General features: G+C 44.6%; 1 protein-coding gene across 4 annotated transcripts; it reads right to left on the reverse strand.

The window, feature by feature from the left end:
* Positions 1 to 454: 454 nt before the first annotated feature.
* fam120b (family with sequence similarity 120 member B) lies at positions 455 to 15,040 on the reverse strand. 4 transcript variants are annotated; one of them, XM_014179881.3, is made up of 11 exons: positions 14,928 to 15,040; positions 13,496 to 14,517; positions 13,206 to 13,386; positions 12,973 to 13,074; positions 12,679 to 12,839; positions 12,140 to 12,232; positions 6,590 to 6,796; positions 4,117 to 4,219; positions 1,854 to 2,240; positions 1,564 to 1,621; positions 455 to 1,466 (listed from the first exon to the last, which is right to left on the reverse strand). In XM_014179881.3, exons 1-11 carry the CDS (start codon positions 14,956 to 14,958, stop codon positions 1,436 to 1,438), a joined length of 2,376 nt encoding a protein of 791 aa, XP_014035356.2. In that variant the 5' UTR covers positions 14,959 to 15,040; the 3' UTR covers positions 455 to 1,435. The 4 variants fall into 4 exon arrangements, with proteins under 4 accessions (XP_014035356.2, XP_014035354.2, XP_014035358.2 ...); XM_014179879.3 differs by having other exon boundaries at positions 1,564 to 1,630; XM_014179883.3 differs by having other exon boundaries at positions 1,564 to 1,630; positions 14,932 to 15,001.
* Between the last annotated feature and the right edge of the window lie 227 nt (positions 15,041 to 15,267).

Raw genomic sequence — 15,267 nt, forward strand, 5'->3', positions numbered from 1 at the left:
ATGATAAAATACCCTAAGTGATAGTTGATATAAAAACATCAACAAAGTCAAGTCATCTCTCACCACATCTCTGAAGTGATGCTTTGGAGTTTGCTCAGATGCAGAGTAACTTGACAGATTCAGAGTAACTACCTCAGATTCCACTGGCCCCAGACTAACATCCTAGCATTGGGAGAAAATGTAGGGGTAAGAAAGTGGGGTCAATTGAGACATTTTTTAAAATGTATTCAGCATCTCTATCAAGGGAAATACAGTGTTCTTTCAAACAATGATCTACGTATATTTCAGGATGTTGTGTATCCATGGAAATTATCAGAATTCATGTAAAAATTACATAATTTGTCCCCCCAAAAAAGTGCTCTCTTGGCTCAACTTATGGGGTAAGTTGAGCCACGGGACAGGGTAAAGTTAAGCCGCCTACACATTTCTGTACCGAATGAAATATTACCACTACCCTTATAAAACGTCTATTTTTATTTCCCAAACACAATTCAACCCAATCACTTAAAAATAATTTAAAGCATATTTTAAAACACAGGTTTAACACCTAAAAAACACTTTGTACTTGTTAAAACACGTAACACAGGCCAGGTCTTGTTGGTACCTCATATCCCAGCGATAATGCCTTTTATTATGCCTGGGAAGAAAACACTTCAATTTGCTCAACTTGCCATTGCCTCAACCATTGGCTTAATTTACCACAAGGCAAACATTTTGACTATATTAGCCCACACAGCTACAAGGATGCACTTTTATGCTAGGTTTAGGACCTCATATTGAAGCTTATACAGACCTCTACTGACGTATGGAACCATCTTAAAAGTGTCTAGTTAGAAGTTTCATGATGCTTGTATCTTAACCTAACACATTAAATACATTTGACTTGGTGAAAATATTTTTGGAGGACCCAACTTGCTTACCACTTTTTCCATGTGGTTTCTTCCCTCACAGACTCTATTAAATGATGACCTCTTCCTAAACATTTGGTGAAATGACATGTGTCTGGTTTCCTAGAAACAAGGGCGGCTCAACTTACCTCTTTGGCTCAACTTTCCCCACTCTCACCTATCCCGTCTTATTTTGGTATGTCAATACTTACTTTGGGATTTCAGATGCTAAACCAAGTGAAATGTAACTGCTCCCTCAGGTCCTCTTTCACTTGTTACATTCCAGTACCTCAAACAGTTAGTAAGAAACAAAATCCTCTCCTTGTGACGCATATCCTCTCCTATTGCAACCAATATCTCAGTTACATGAACTACATTTCTCCAAGCCAATCCAATTGTGAGGTTATGGTAACACAAACTGTGTTCAAAGTTCAACACAAGTCAGTCTAATATCAGACATATCCCCTGAGTGTGTTGGGCTGTGCTGCTCTTAACAGGGCAATTCTGTAACATGGTCCCAGCAAGGCATGTCCACTCAACACTGACAGTCAGGGGAAATCAGGATGGGGGTTCTGCCACCTACATTAAAAACAGAGGGGCAAGACAAATCAGAATACATTTTTTTTTCAAGGCAATGCAGATGAATGGATGCAGCTTGCTCATAACAGACACTCACCTAGGTGCCAGGTGGTATCTCCTTCTGTTTGGACGTGTTGATCTTGGTCTGTTATGTTCTGTGAAAACTATAAAATATGATTAATTATGAATGATATCATACGATTATTAATAAAATCAAGTAAAAAAAAAAACATCATGTTTTAGTCAGCTGGTTGAAAGTCATTCAACCAACAACAGAATCAAATTAGGTTGCTACTGCTTTGTTGTTGGCTGGTTGGAATAAACCTCAATGGCACTACGCCCTGGCCCAGGCAGCAACCTGCAGCTAGTGGTCTGTCTGTAGCCTACCATGTGCCTGTGCTCTAGGACCTCTGCTCTGGGGTCTGTAGTGTTGAGGAGGGGGACAATGCTGTCCTGATGGGGATCTGGTCTGGGGTCTGTAGTGTTGAGGAGAAGGAAAATGCTGTCCTGATGGGGATCTGGTCTGGGGTCTGTAGAGTTGAGGAGAGGGACCATGCTGTCCTGAAGGGGATCTGGTCTGGGGTCTGTAGCGTTGAGGAGAGGGACCATGCTGTCCTGACGGGGATCTGGTCTGGGGTCTGTAGCGTTGAGGAGAGGGACCATGCTGTCCTGATGGGGATCTGGTCTGGGGTCTGTAGCGTTGAGGAGAGGGACCATGCTGTCCCGATGGGGCTCCTCTTTCCCTCCACTGCTCGCTGTGATCCACATGCTTCCCTGAGGAAAACACCACACAAAATATTTAAATGCTCTGTTAATTATGAGTTTCAGAGTCTCGGTATAAATATTTCGCTGTGGAGACGAAACATTAAGAATCACTCCAAACACAAACCATACAATTCTGTGCTCGCAAAGCGCCACCACCATCTCCCCACAACCCTTGGGTAATGATTACTGGTTGAGTCTAAGACATATATTGAAGACATACCTTTGTGTACACTGAATAAAAGGAGTAAAAAACTGGTTTTTTTCAGCGTATGGGATCTATAAACTCAGGACAATACTTGTATGAAAGACAAGAGACTTAAAGTGAACATTGGCAAGGAGACAAACAAAAACGAAAGGGGAAAAAAAGGCAGTTCTTAAAACATCGGCCTCACACGCGCATGCAGGCAGACACACAAGCATGCAGGCAGACACACGCATGCAGGCAGACACACACGCATGGTCGTGGTGGCTCTGTTTTTGTCTTGTTTTTACTTAGCCACTCTAATGATTAGAGGGGCCTCATTATGTTATTAAGGTCAGAATGTTTGTTTCACCTCAGAGGAACTCAATATTCTGGGAGCATAACAATTTTTTACTGAAAAGCATTGTAGGGCTTATTGTAGGGCTGTGACGATACCAATATCTCAATATATTTTCCATGGCAAAAATGAAAACACAAAGCAGACGAAACTCTTTTGTTCCGTTTAAAAACCTGCTGTATGTCAAATATTGTGCCCTATAGCTTGGAAAATAAATACATGTGACTGGATGACAACATAACGATGTCTGTTTCCAACATTAGACCCTGTTTTCCTAAATAATTTAAATCCGCTTCATGTTTTGTTTCCTTGCTACGATACTAAGGAGTATGGAGATACTGGTATTGTCTTGGCCCTACTAAGCATGACAGTTTGGGACAAGTTCCCATTCCCATCTATACTTCAACACTTATTTTGAGTTTGTTAGATTTTGTTTACAGAACTAGTCGCTTATTCCAAACTTAAGCCTCCTTTCCACTCTCAATATCTCATAGTATTTGTGGCCCACAGAAATAGGGTATCATACATTCATTCAAATACTGTGTTTGGACAAAGAGCAGACATCACAAATCAAATCATTGCAGCCCAAGCAAAACCAACCAAAGCTAAAGAAAATGTAGTTCATATTTCACGTGTTGTTCAATGTCAAGAGAACAAACAGATTTTTCCGTCCGGGTTCTTTTAATCTCCAAAGAGAACCACAGTACGCTGGATGCCAGATGAGCAGTGGGGGTTGAGGACTTTGTAACAGGCTGGTCCTGGGATGTTATAATTTGGTTGTCTTGTTATGTTACCTAATATAGATCACATCCTATAAAAAGAAACCCAGAATTATTCTTGTTATGACAAAGCATCTTGAGGAGCCAAAATAATCTTCTACTGGAACGTTGCCAATGGACTGAGGCCCAGATGGATCTTATTATAGACTGTAGAGACTACTGGGTATTGTTCCCCCACAAGGGGCACCCACAGTCCTACATGGTAGAGTACACATTCTCTCAACTATAATTCTTTCCTTTTATTCAGAACATATGGATAATAATGATAGGCTGACTCTCCGAGCGTGGCAAAGAGTAGCAATGTCTTTGCCTCAGTAATCAACCAACATTGCAGCATAACTTTGAGGAGGATCCATGTTGTCATGAATTTTTTTTAACATTAGCCTAAACAAAGAGTATAAGCATATAAAAATGTTTTGTAGATAAAGTATATTGAACAGTGATTACCCACTAACTGGACAGAATGACCTTGCTACGAATGGACTGTGTTTATGTAAATGTGTGTGCTTTGTTCACCGACACTCGAACCTCAACATGTTTCATTGGTAAAATGAATGGGTCTCTCACCGGGATGTGTTATCCGTGGTCTGGACTGGATGGTCTGGCCACGGCTGCTGCAGATTCCCAGGACCAGCTCTCTCAGAAAACGGAACAGGGACACCCAGGATACCTAAACAAGAGGATGAGCCAAGTTCAGTAAGAAAAACACTTCCCAGTTGAGTGTACACACAAGGTAGGGTTTCCCCTACATGATTTTGACTTCTATTGGTTTCAAAGACAACTTTGGAGCCACAATGTCTGGAATTTGCTTTTGGGGCCTCATCTGAGGATAGTCACCACAGACATAGTAGCTAATAGCTATAAATCAAACCTACCACCAGTTATAGTAGCTCATATCTACACTAAACAAAAATATAAAATGCAACATGTAAAGTGTTGGTCCCATGTTTCATGAGCTGAAAGAAAATATCCCAGAAATGTTCCATAAAGCTTATTTCTCAAATTTTGTGCACAAATTTGTTTATATCCGTTAGTGAGCATTTCTCCTTTGCCAAGATAATCCATCCACCTGAGAGGTGTGGCATATCAAGAAGCTGATCAAACAGCATGATCATTACACAGGTGCACCTTGTGCTGGGGACAATAAAAGGTCACTCTAAAATGTGCACAACAATGCCACAGATGTCTCAAGTTTTGAGGGAGCATGCAATTGGCATGCTGACTGCAGGAATGTCCACCAGAGCTGTTGCCAGAGAATTTAACATTAATTTCTCTACCATAATCCGCCTCCAACGTTGTTTTAGAGAATTTGTCAGCATGTCCAACCGGCCTCACAACCGCAGACCACGTGTAACCACGCCAGCCAGGACCTCTACATCTGACTTCTTCATCTGTGGGATTGTCTGAGACCAGCCACCCGGACAGCTAATGAAACTGTGGGTTTGCACAAACAAAGAATTTCTGCACAAACTGTCAGAAACCATCTCAGGGAAGCTCATCTGCGTGCTCGTGGTCCTCACCAGGGTATTGACCTGAGCGCAGTTTGGAGTCGTAACCGACTTCAGTGGGCAAATGCTCACCATCGATGGCCACTGGCACGTTGGAGAAGTGTGCTCACGGAAGAATCCTGGTTTCAACTGTACCAGGCCGATAGCGTGTATGGTGTCATTTGGGTGAGCGGTTTGCTTATGTCAACATTGTGAAGAGAGTGTCCCATGGTGGCGGTGGGGTTATGGTATGGGCAAGTATAAGCTACAGACCACAAACACAATTCCATTTTATCTATGTCAATTTGAATGCACAGAGATACCGTGACAAGCTCCTGAGGTCCATTGTCGTGCCATTCATCCGCAGCCATCACCTCATGTTTCAGCATTATAATGCACGGTCCCATGTCACAAGGATCTGTACACAATTCCTAGAAGCTGAAAATGTCCCAGTTCTTCCATGGCATGCATACTCACATGTCACCCATTGAGCATGTTTGGGACGCTCTGGATCGACGTGTACGACAGCATGTTCCAGTTCCTGCCAATATCCAGCAACTTCGCACAGCCATTGAAGAGGAGTGGGACAACATTCCACAGGCCACAATCAACTCTATGCTAAGGAGATGTGTGGTCACACCAGATACTGACTGGTTTTCTGATTCACACTCCTACCTTTTTTTTAAGGTATCTTTGACCAACAGATGCCTATCTGTATTCCCAGTCATGTGAAATCCATAGATTAGGGCCTAATGATTTTATTTAAATAGACTGATTTCCTTATATGAACTGTAACTCATTAAAATCTTTGAAATTGTTGCATGTTACATTTATATTTTAGTTCAGTGTATAATCAATCCTACCACCACTGTTACATTAGCTAATATCTTCAATCAACCCTACCACCACTGTTTCAGTAGCTAATATTTACAATCAATCCTACCACCACTGTTTCAGTAGCTAATATTTACAATCAATCCTACCACCACTGTTTCAGTAGCTAATATCTACAATCATTCCTACCACCGTTACATTAGCTAATATCTACAATCCTACCACCACTGTTTCAGTAGCTAATATCTACAATCATTCCTACCACCGTTACATTAGCTAATATCTACAATCCTACCACCACTGTTTCAGTAGCTAATATCTACAATCAAGCCTACCACCACTGTTACAGTAGCTAATATCTACAATCAATCCTACCACCACTGTTTCAGTAGCTAATATCTACAACCATCCTACCACCACTGTTACAGTAGCTAATATCTACAATCAAGCCTACCCACCACTGTTACAGTAGCTAATATCTACAATCAATCCTACCACCACTGTTACATTAGCTAATATCTACAATCAATCCTACCACCACTGTTACATTAGCTAATATCTACAAATCATTCCTACCACCACTGTTACATTAGCTAATATCCACAATCAATCCTACCACCACTGTTTCAGCAGCTAATATCTACAATCAACCCTACCACCACCGTTACATTAGCTAATCTCTATAATCAATCCTACTACCACTGTGTACACTGACTCACATTGCCCTCCAGCAGCTCCTCCTGAGGCCTCCCTGAGTGAGCCAGCAGATACTTTGAGTGGAAGAGCAGGCCGTCAAAGGTGTTCCAGGGCATCAGCTGCTCCATGGGGAAGGGGCATCCGCAAGCACTGTTGGCGGCCACCAGGTGGGTCAGCCCTCGGACAAACAGAGAGCCCAGCTGAACCGCCCGGGGCTCCACATGAGAGACCTGCAGAGCAGATAGAAATAGAGTCAATAGAGCTCACATGATTCTCTATTCTACATGACAGACAATCATATCTGTTCTACACCAAATGTTTCTTTGGGAGTGTTCTGTAATGTATCGTCCTAACTGTATGGCATGACGACAATAGAAGAGTATGCTATAGCACATACATTATGGAGCCAGGCCAGTTACAGTAAATAAACTCTGCCCCAGAGAGTTGATCTGCACATAGAGAGGAGAGGCAGGGGTAGCAGCAGGACAAGAGCAGTAGCTAGCTAGCCAACAGGCAGATGTTCCCTGTACAATTCCCTACATATTCACTAGGACAGGAACACTAAAAGGTTTCATTTGGCTCTGTACTCCAGCATTTTGGATATGTGCTCAAATGTTTTATATGATGGGACAGTACATAATGTCACCTTTTATTTGAGGGTATTTTCATGCATATCTGTTTAGACATGAAAGCACTTTATGTGTCTAGTCCCCCCATTTGAAGGTATCATAAGTATTTGGACAAATGCACTTACAGTGTATTAAATTTAGTCAAAAATGTAGTATTTGGTCCCATATTCCTAGCACACAATGACTTTCATCAAGCTTGTGACTCCACAAAGTTGTTGGATGTATATGCAGTTTGTTTTGGTTCTGTTTCAGATTATGTTGTGCCCAGTAGAAATTAATAGTAAATAATGTATGGTGTCATTTTGGAGTCACTTTTATTGTAAATAATAATAGAATATGTTTCTAAACACTTCTACATTGATGTGGATACTACCATGATTACAGATAATTATGAATGAATATTGAATAATGAATTGTGACAGAGGCCTAAATATCATACCCCCAGAAAATGCTAACAACCCCTGTTTTGGTAATGCTGAGAGGTTAGCATGTTTTGGTAATGCTGAGAGGTTAGCATGTTTTGGTAATGCTGAGAGGTTAGCATGTTTTGGTAATGCTGAGAGGTTAGCATGTTTTGGTAATGCTGAGAGGTTAGCATGTTTTGGTAATGCTGAGAGGTTAGCATGTTTTGGGGGCATGATCTTTGTGCATCTGTAATTTTACATAAAGTGCTTTAATTTCTAAATGGTAAAACAGATATTAAAATACCCTCAAATAAAAACTGACATTCTGTATTGTCACCTCATATGAAACATTTGATCTCAAATCCTAAATGCTGGAGTATAGAGACAAATTAAGTTTCAGCTTCACTGTCCAAATAAATACGTAGGGGAGTGTCTTTACCCTCAGGTCTCACCTGGTCCCTCCCATAGGAGATAAGAGGTCTGATTAGGCCCTGCCAAACAGCCCAGAGACCTGCCTGCCGCCTGCTCCCCATTCAAACACATCAGCCCAGAGACCTGCCTGCCCCCTGCTCCCCATTCAAACACATCAGCCCAGAGACCTGCCTGCCACCTGCTCCCCATTCAAACACATCAGCCCAGAGACCTGCCTGCCCCCTGCTCCCCATTCAAACACATCAGCCCAGAGACCTGCCTGCCGCCTGCTCCCCATTCAAACACATAAGCCCAGAGACCTGCCTGCCGCCTGCTCCTCATTCAAACACATCAGCCCAGAGACCTGCCTGCCGCCTGCTCCCCATTCAAACACATCAGCCCAGAGACCTGCCTGCCACCTGCTCCCCATTCAAACACATAAGCCCAGAGACCTGCCTGCCGCCTGCTCCTCATTCAAACACATCAGCCCAGAGACCTGCCTGCCGCCTGCTCCTCATTCAAACACATCAGCCCAGAGACCTGCCTGCCACCTGCTCCCCATTCAAACACATCAGCCCAGAGACCTGCCTGCCGCCTGCTCCTCATTCAAACACATCAGCCCATAGACCTGCCTGCCACCTGCTCCTCATTCAAACACATCAGCCCAGAGACCTGCCTGCCGCCTGCTCCCCATTCAAACACATCAGCCCAGAGACCTGCCTGCCACCTGCTCCCCATTCAAACACATCAGCCCAGAGACCTGCCTGCCGCCTGCTCCTCATTCAAACACATCAGCCCAGAGACCTGCCTGCTCCCCATTCAAACACATCAGCCCAGAGACCTGCCTGCCACCTGCTCCTCATTCAAACACATCAGCCCAGAGACCTGCCTGCTGCCTGCTCCCCATTCAAACACATCAGCCCAGAGACCTGCCTGCCACCTGCTCCTCATTCAAACACATCAGCCCAGAGACCTGCCTGCCGCCTGCTCCTCATTCAAACACATCAGCCCAGAGACCTGCCTGCCACCTGCTCCCCATTCAAACACATCAGCCCAGAGACCTGCCTGCCACCTGCTCCTCATTCAAACACATCAGCCCAGAGACCTGCCTGCCCCCTGCTCCCCATTCAAACACATCAGCCCAGAGACCTGCCTGCCCCCTGCTCCCCATTCAAACACATCAGCCCAGAGACCTGCCTGCTGCCTGCTCCCCATTCAAACACATCAGCCCAGAGACCTGCCTGCCACCTGCTCCCCATTCAAACACATCAGCCCAGAGACCTGCCTGCCACCTGCTCCCCATTCAAACACATCAGCCCAGAGACCTGCCTGCCACCTGCTCCCCATTCAAACACATCAGCCCAGAGACCTGCCTGCCACCTGCTCCTCATTCAAACACATCAGCCCAGAGACCTGCCTGCCACCTGCTCCCCATTCAAACACATCAGCCCAGAGACCTGCCTGCCACCTGCTCCTCATTCAAACACATCAGCCCAGAGACCTGCCTGCCACCTGCTCCTCATTCAAACACAGCTTCAGCTAAAGCAAACGAAGAAAGCTAAAAAGGCTACAGTCAGCAGGCACACTGCCCCTAAACAAAGCACTCATCCCATATCTAAACACACATACAGGCAAGCAAGGGAAGCTACTACTTTGGGGCTTGTTTAAAAACAGAGTATAGGCCTAAACTGGCCAATTTGACACGTAGTAATTTGACAATGTGTGGTTACACTTGTCCTGTTCATTGGTTGAAAGTGGCAGTTAAGTAGGAAACACATACTTGTGTGTGGGATCCCTGGCCAATTAGAAAACCAGTTACAATTTTCCTTGAACATTTCTAAACTTAGTCAAACCTCCTTTCCAAAATTAGGTGTATTTTACTCTAAATGCTGAAGTAAGAATACTTATCTCCAGCCATGGAACCACCCTCAGTGAAGAGGGTAAAAGTTGGGGAGAACCATGTCTTTAAGTAGATGGGTGCAGCTGTCCTCACAGCAACTTCCCCAAAGCATAAGCATTCAAATCTACTCCAACCAGACGCCTGAGACAGCCGACACTCCTGGGGGCACCCCTCTGTGTTTAGGACAATCATCTGTCCATTACACAAGAGAGGATCTTACCAGTGTATATTTGAAACAGCACCGCACATCCCATTCTGCTGAACAAGCTTAGATGAAGTGTCTCATGACCAGGGGTGAAAAATTCCGGGAACTTTCAATAAGTTCCCTGGTTTTCCCGAAATCCCGGTTGGAGGAATCCCGGAATACCGAGGGATAAAGCAGGAAATCTGGAATCCTCCAACCTCCCTAATGCAGTGGCATCCCCTGATCCCCAGCCCAAGGCTGAATGGACATTCCCCCAGTATGAGAAAGCACTGCAGGGGGAGAGAGATTAGAGAGAGAGGAGAGAGATAGAGACTCTCCGGGGGCATCAGGCTGCTCCTGGAAAGTCTCCTGCCATCTGTCTCCCCCTCCTCCTCTCACTGACCCTCCCCACCCCTGGCCTTCTGAGAATTCAGGCAGATGTGACATACTTCCCTATGGGATGCAACAATGGTGTGGGGCAACAGGTGCGTGTGGAGCCCTGGAATAGGAAAGGCAGACAAGCTTACACACTCTGATCTGTCCAGCAGCAGGCTGTCCCCACCCCGCCCGGCGCGTGTGCCTCTCTCGCTCCCTCCTCCAGTCCACCCATTCAACACCTGCTAATGTGCACTAACTAAATGGAAATCTCCCCAACACAAACAAATCACCCCATATAGTCTGGGATCTAGTGTTACACAAGCTGGAGTTGACTGAGGCTGTTATATAAACCAACACACACAAAATCCTTACAATGTTCAATGATCACAAGAGAAAGAATGGAGAGTTACAGATGATAGTGTCCACAGTGAGTCGATTTCTATTAATATCAGACTAACAGTAACAATCCTGATTTGACAAGACCAGAGAAACTGACTGATGCTAGCTTTAGGGAGGACGCTATGGAGGCACTGTAAATCAGGAGGTGGCTTCCTGAATGTCTCCCACTAGGCTTTAATTTGTCATTGCTATCATCCATTATCTCTACTGTAAGGAGCCACTATCAACCCGGGCCCAGGAAAACCGCCGCCCGCTCTGGGCAGCCGGGGCAGAAATAGCAGACATAGTAAGGTTTAAATTAGGGTGGGGAGCTGCAAATAGCCGCTGTGGTCAGTGTCAGGGACAGCTTGGAGTCCGTCGCTAAAGCATCGCTCTCAGGTTCAGGCCACAATTAGAGCAGTTTGGGCAGGAATGTCGCAATGCGACCCAAAATTACACCCCCACCCCCAGCAGTTTCTCCTGCTGCATCTTCTTGCATATTGAGAGAGTCAACCGAGTTTCTTCTGTGGGACGAGCTGTATCGTGGAAAAACGGCTTCTTGGCTATGCAATTCTCCCAGCCCCATTCTCTTGTTGTTGTCCTTGGTGCGGTTAGGGATGAATTTGTTTGAATGTGTCTACACAGTTGTCATTTAAGTGAGTGAATAATGCCTGCCGGTGTGGAGACAGACATTCACAAGACCTAGGGTGGGTCAAATAAAATCAGTGCACCCTACCTGCTATTGTCTCTCAGTCTGTTGTCAGTAATTTGCTATAAGCCAATCATCCTCCATCTGACGTTCATCACACTCTGAGGCCTTTGTCAGGCCATTATCTTAAGTGGTTGTTTATTTGCAAACACCTCAATGACTGGGTTGGAGCCATATGATCATGGGCTATACACTATACACTCTCCAACCTAATTAGCAGCTTGTCCTCACATGCAAAATTAGAAGACTTGGATGAGTAGTATAAAGATGCAGAACACATACTGGAAAGACTTCTATGCCTTCCGAAAAGCTTTCCAACTATCTTTAGTTTTTAGAAAATAGAAGGATCCCACTTTAAAACAAAACAACTTTAAAAGCTAAATGAAGTCTTCACAAACTCTTAATAAGGCCTACATAGATGCTACACAAATAATTTATAAGCAAATGTATAACTATATAAGTAACAGGTCTTTATATCTGACACTTTCAGAAATGTGATATAACCCTTCTATAAAGCATCTATAAAGATCTTAAATGGTTTGTCTGAAACAGCCAGAGGACACTAGCGTATCTCACTCACCCTTGTGTGAAGCAGTTCTGTGTAGGATTTGTACCTGACACAGATAGCTTGGCTGAGATATGCATCTATGTCTTCCAAGGAGAGGTGGCCCACCTAAAAAGAAGCATGAGGAGTGTTCTAGCCTGAGGGTAATGGAAACACGGTGTTGTATACAAAACAAACATACAAGAATGAGAAATCACTGAGAAAACATGAAAAAGGCATTATGCATAGAGCACCCTAAGCGCAGCAGTAGACATAACTATTGTTCCTTATCAGACGCTGATAGCTTCATTGTCCAGAGAGAACCACAGAGAAAAAGTTTAAATCAGAGCATCGGGGGGGGGGGGGGGGGTAAATTATCTATGTGATAATGGCAGTCCTCTTTTCATAACAAAGGTGAATAATATGGCTAGACCAACGGCAACATTGTACAACCCCAGAGGGGAGACTGGTTCATGTAGACTAACATTCTACTGAGACAAGAGGCTGAAGTACAGGCGTTTGTAAAGACAGACGGAAAAAAAACACTTCACACTAAAACATAGTATTTTCCCCACCTGCATGGCAATGTAAGTCACAAGGCACAGCACAGCCATCAAAGAGCCATCCAGACGATCATGCTCCACTGAGAATTCATCCAACTCAAATACAGCCAAGAAGGTGGAGATGCGGAGGCCTTTTGTTTCGGAGTCCTTCCCAAACCATAAACGCTTCAAATCTGGTTTCCAACATGGCAAGGAAAATATTATTTCAAAGTGAGATAAATCTATCTACAGCACTTTGCATCAATATGCAATCAACTTCTTATTCCACAAGAGTTGTTAAATTAATGTTAAGAATTCACAACATACCAGAGTGGTTCAGGGGCAAGGGAGAGACTACTTTGGGGTCCTTTAGTGGGTTTCCAGGAAAAACAAACCATTCCCTCACGGTTGGGGCCCGTCCACCACTGTCTGAGAAAAGATGCACGATAAATAGCAACCTGCTTCATTGAGTTGGTGCCTGGTAGTAAAACTGACAACAAACAAGAATGCAATGTTGTAATAACCATGTAATATTGTAATAACCATGTAATATACAATACCTGGATTTGTGGGTAACAGAATGCCGTAGATGCGTTCTCTGCAAGGTTGATACACAATTGCCTGTGGAATGAGCTCAGCATCATCCCCGTCTTCAAGTGTATTACTGCATTCCACCACACCATCATACAGTACATTGTATACCATAAAACACTCTGCTCGCATGTGCTTTTCTTTGGCTGCCTGTAAAACAGGATTCAAAACTAACATCACCATAATATTGTTTGGGCTTTTTATGTTATTATCTCTTTAAAACTGCAACAATGCATGTCTGCTTCTTCTGTTGAATTACCTGGAGGATGTCAGGACTCAAGTAGCTCTTCATCAGACACACGGGGCTACGAGGAGAGGTATCACTAATGTCCCATAGCGGCTGTTGACCAGGAAGAAGATAGTACAGTACTCCTTTCTCCAGAACCTCTCTATCTGTTAGAGGCAGACAGCTAACACCATGGGCTCCCTCTCTGGACAGCTTGTTGCTACTGATGAAATCTGCTACAGCATAAATCTTCTCCCCTTGAGGTGGAGACTGTGGATGTTTCCTCCTGTAAGCTGCCAAGGCATCGCTACGCAGCCGCTGCATCCGCTGCTCTGGCACCACGTCATTACCAAGGAGACACGCGAGCAGAGGGAGCTCACTCTTCTGCAGCTGGAGGGCGTGGCACAGTTTGTCTGTGGAAAACAGCACAGTGGTCATGGTGTCTAGCCTTAGCTGAGCCACAGACAGATAGGGGACTGAGCCATAGATGATGAAGTCTGTGTCCTGCCCCAGGATGCCCATACAGTTGTGACGGAGTGCAAAGCTGGCGATCTCATAGTCGGCCTCGCGAACAGAGCACCAGGTCTCCTGGCCCAGAGACTTGAGGGCAAAGCGAGAGAAGGTGGCCAGCCCTGAGGGGAGGCAGAACAGCTCCTGGCCAGGCTGTTGACCATGAAACTTTAAATAGCGGAACACCTTGGCAACCTCCTCGTTCACCTTCAGTCGCCGATTCACCCACTCCGCCCGTTTCTCTTCTTCCACTACCCCGTCGAAGAAAAACACAAGTCGGATACCTGCAGTCGTGAATGCACCAACAAACTCCTTCAGGCAATGCATATACTCTTTCCACTGACCACCATACACCCAGGCTTGACAGCTATACCAGTGCCTCAGACAGGCCATGCCATCCACCACCAGTGTAGGAAGAGTGGTGCTACTGCCCTGTTGGTGGCTGTTGACATGCTGCCTTGCCATCTCCCTGAAGTCCACCATCACACAGGTTTCTGGACAACATTTCTCCATAAAATACTGCAAGCCTTTTACACCCATTCCTGCTACAAAGACAAACAAATGAGATAAATACGTTTTAAATAGTGTGCTGAGCTATTGCGAAAGGAGCAATATTTTACACAAGTTCATACCAGTCAATGTATATCATTCAAGTGAATTAATGACTGACTAAATGGGTAATGCTCACAGAATATTCAGGGAAATAATTTTCACAACAATTTAAACCGTTTCAAAGGTGCACGCTCACTTTGCGCTCGCTTAGTTGTGCCTCCCTGTCCATGCATTTCAGTCTGCAGGACTTGCATGAAACAGTAGCTACCTAGCTAGCTAAACAACCCCTAGACCTGGCAAGCAACTATGGGTATGCACTGTATCTGCATTCAATGCATTGCAGTCTGCATAACTGTGTGTACGTGATGCACCAAATAGCCTTCCTTAATGTGATCTTACTTACTTACTTCGGCGTTAAGATAACGTGGCAGCATGTGTGCTAGCTAATCTTCAGCAGATAGGATCACTTCCTGTTTTGAACTGGACGCGGAGTTGCGTCAGCACGTTAGAGACAAAAACACACGTGCGCGCAGGGATACTTTTTGTTTAACTTTTACACTGTTTTATTTATTTTATTTTATTTATTTTACCTTTATTTAACTAGGCTAGTCACTTAAGAACAAATTCTTATTTACAATGACGGCCTACACCGGCCAAACCCGGACAACGCTGGGCCAATTGAGCGCCGCCCTATGGGACTCCCAATCACCGCCTGTCATGATACAGCCTGGATGTAGAATGTA

Source organism: Salmo salar, chromosome 28, assembly GCF_965601325.2.
Source record: "Salmo salar chromosome 28, fSalSal1, whole genome shotgun sequence".
Classification (NCBI taxonomy): Eukaryota; Metazoa; Chordata; class Actinopteri; order Salmoniformes; family Salmonidae; genus Salmo; species Salmo salar.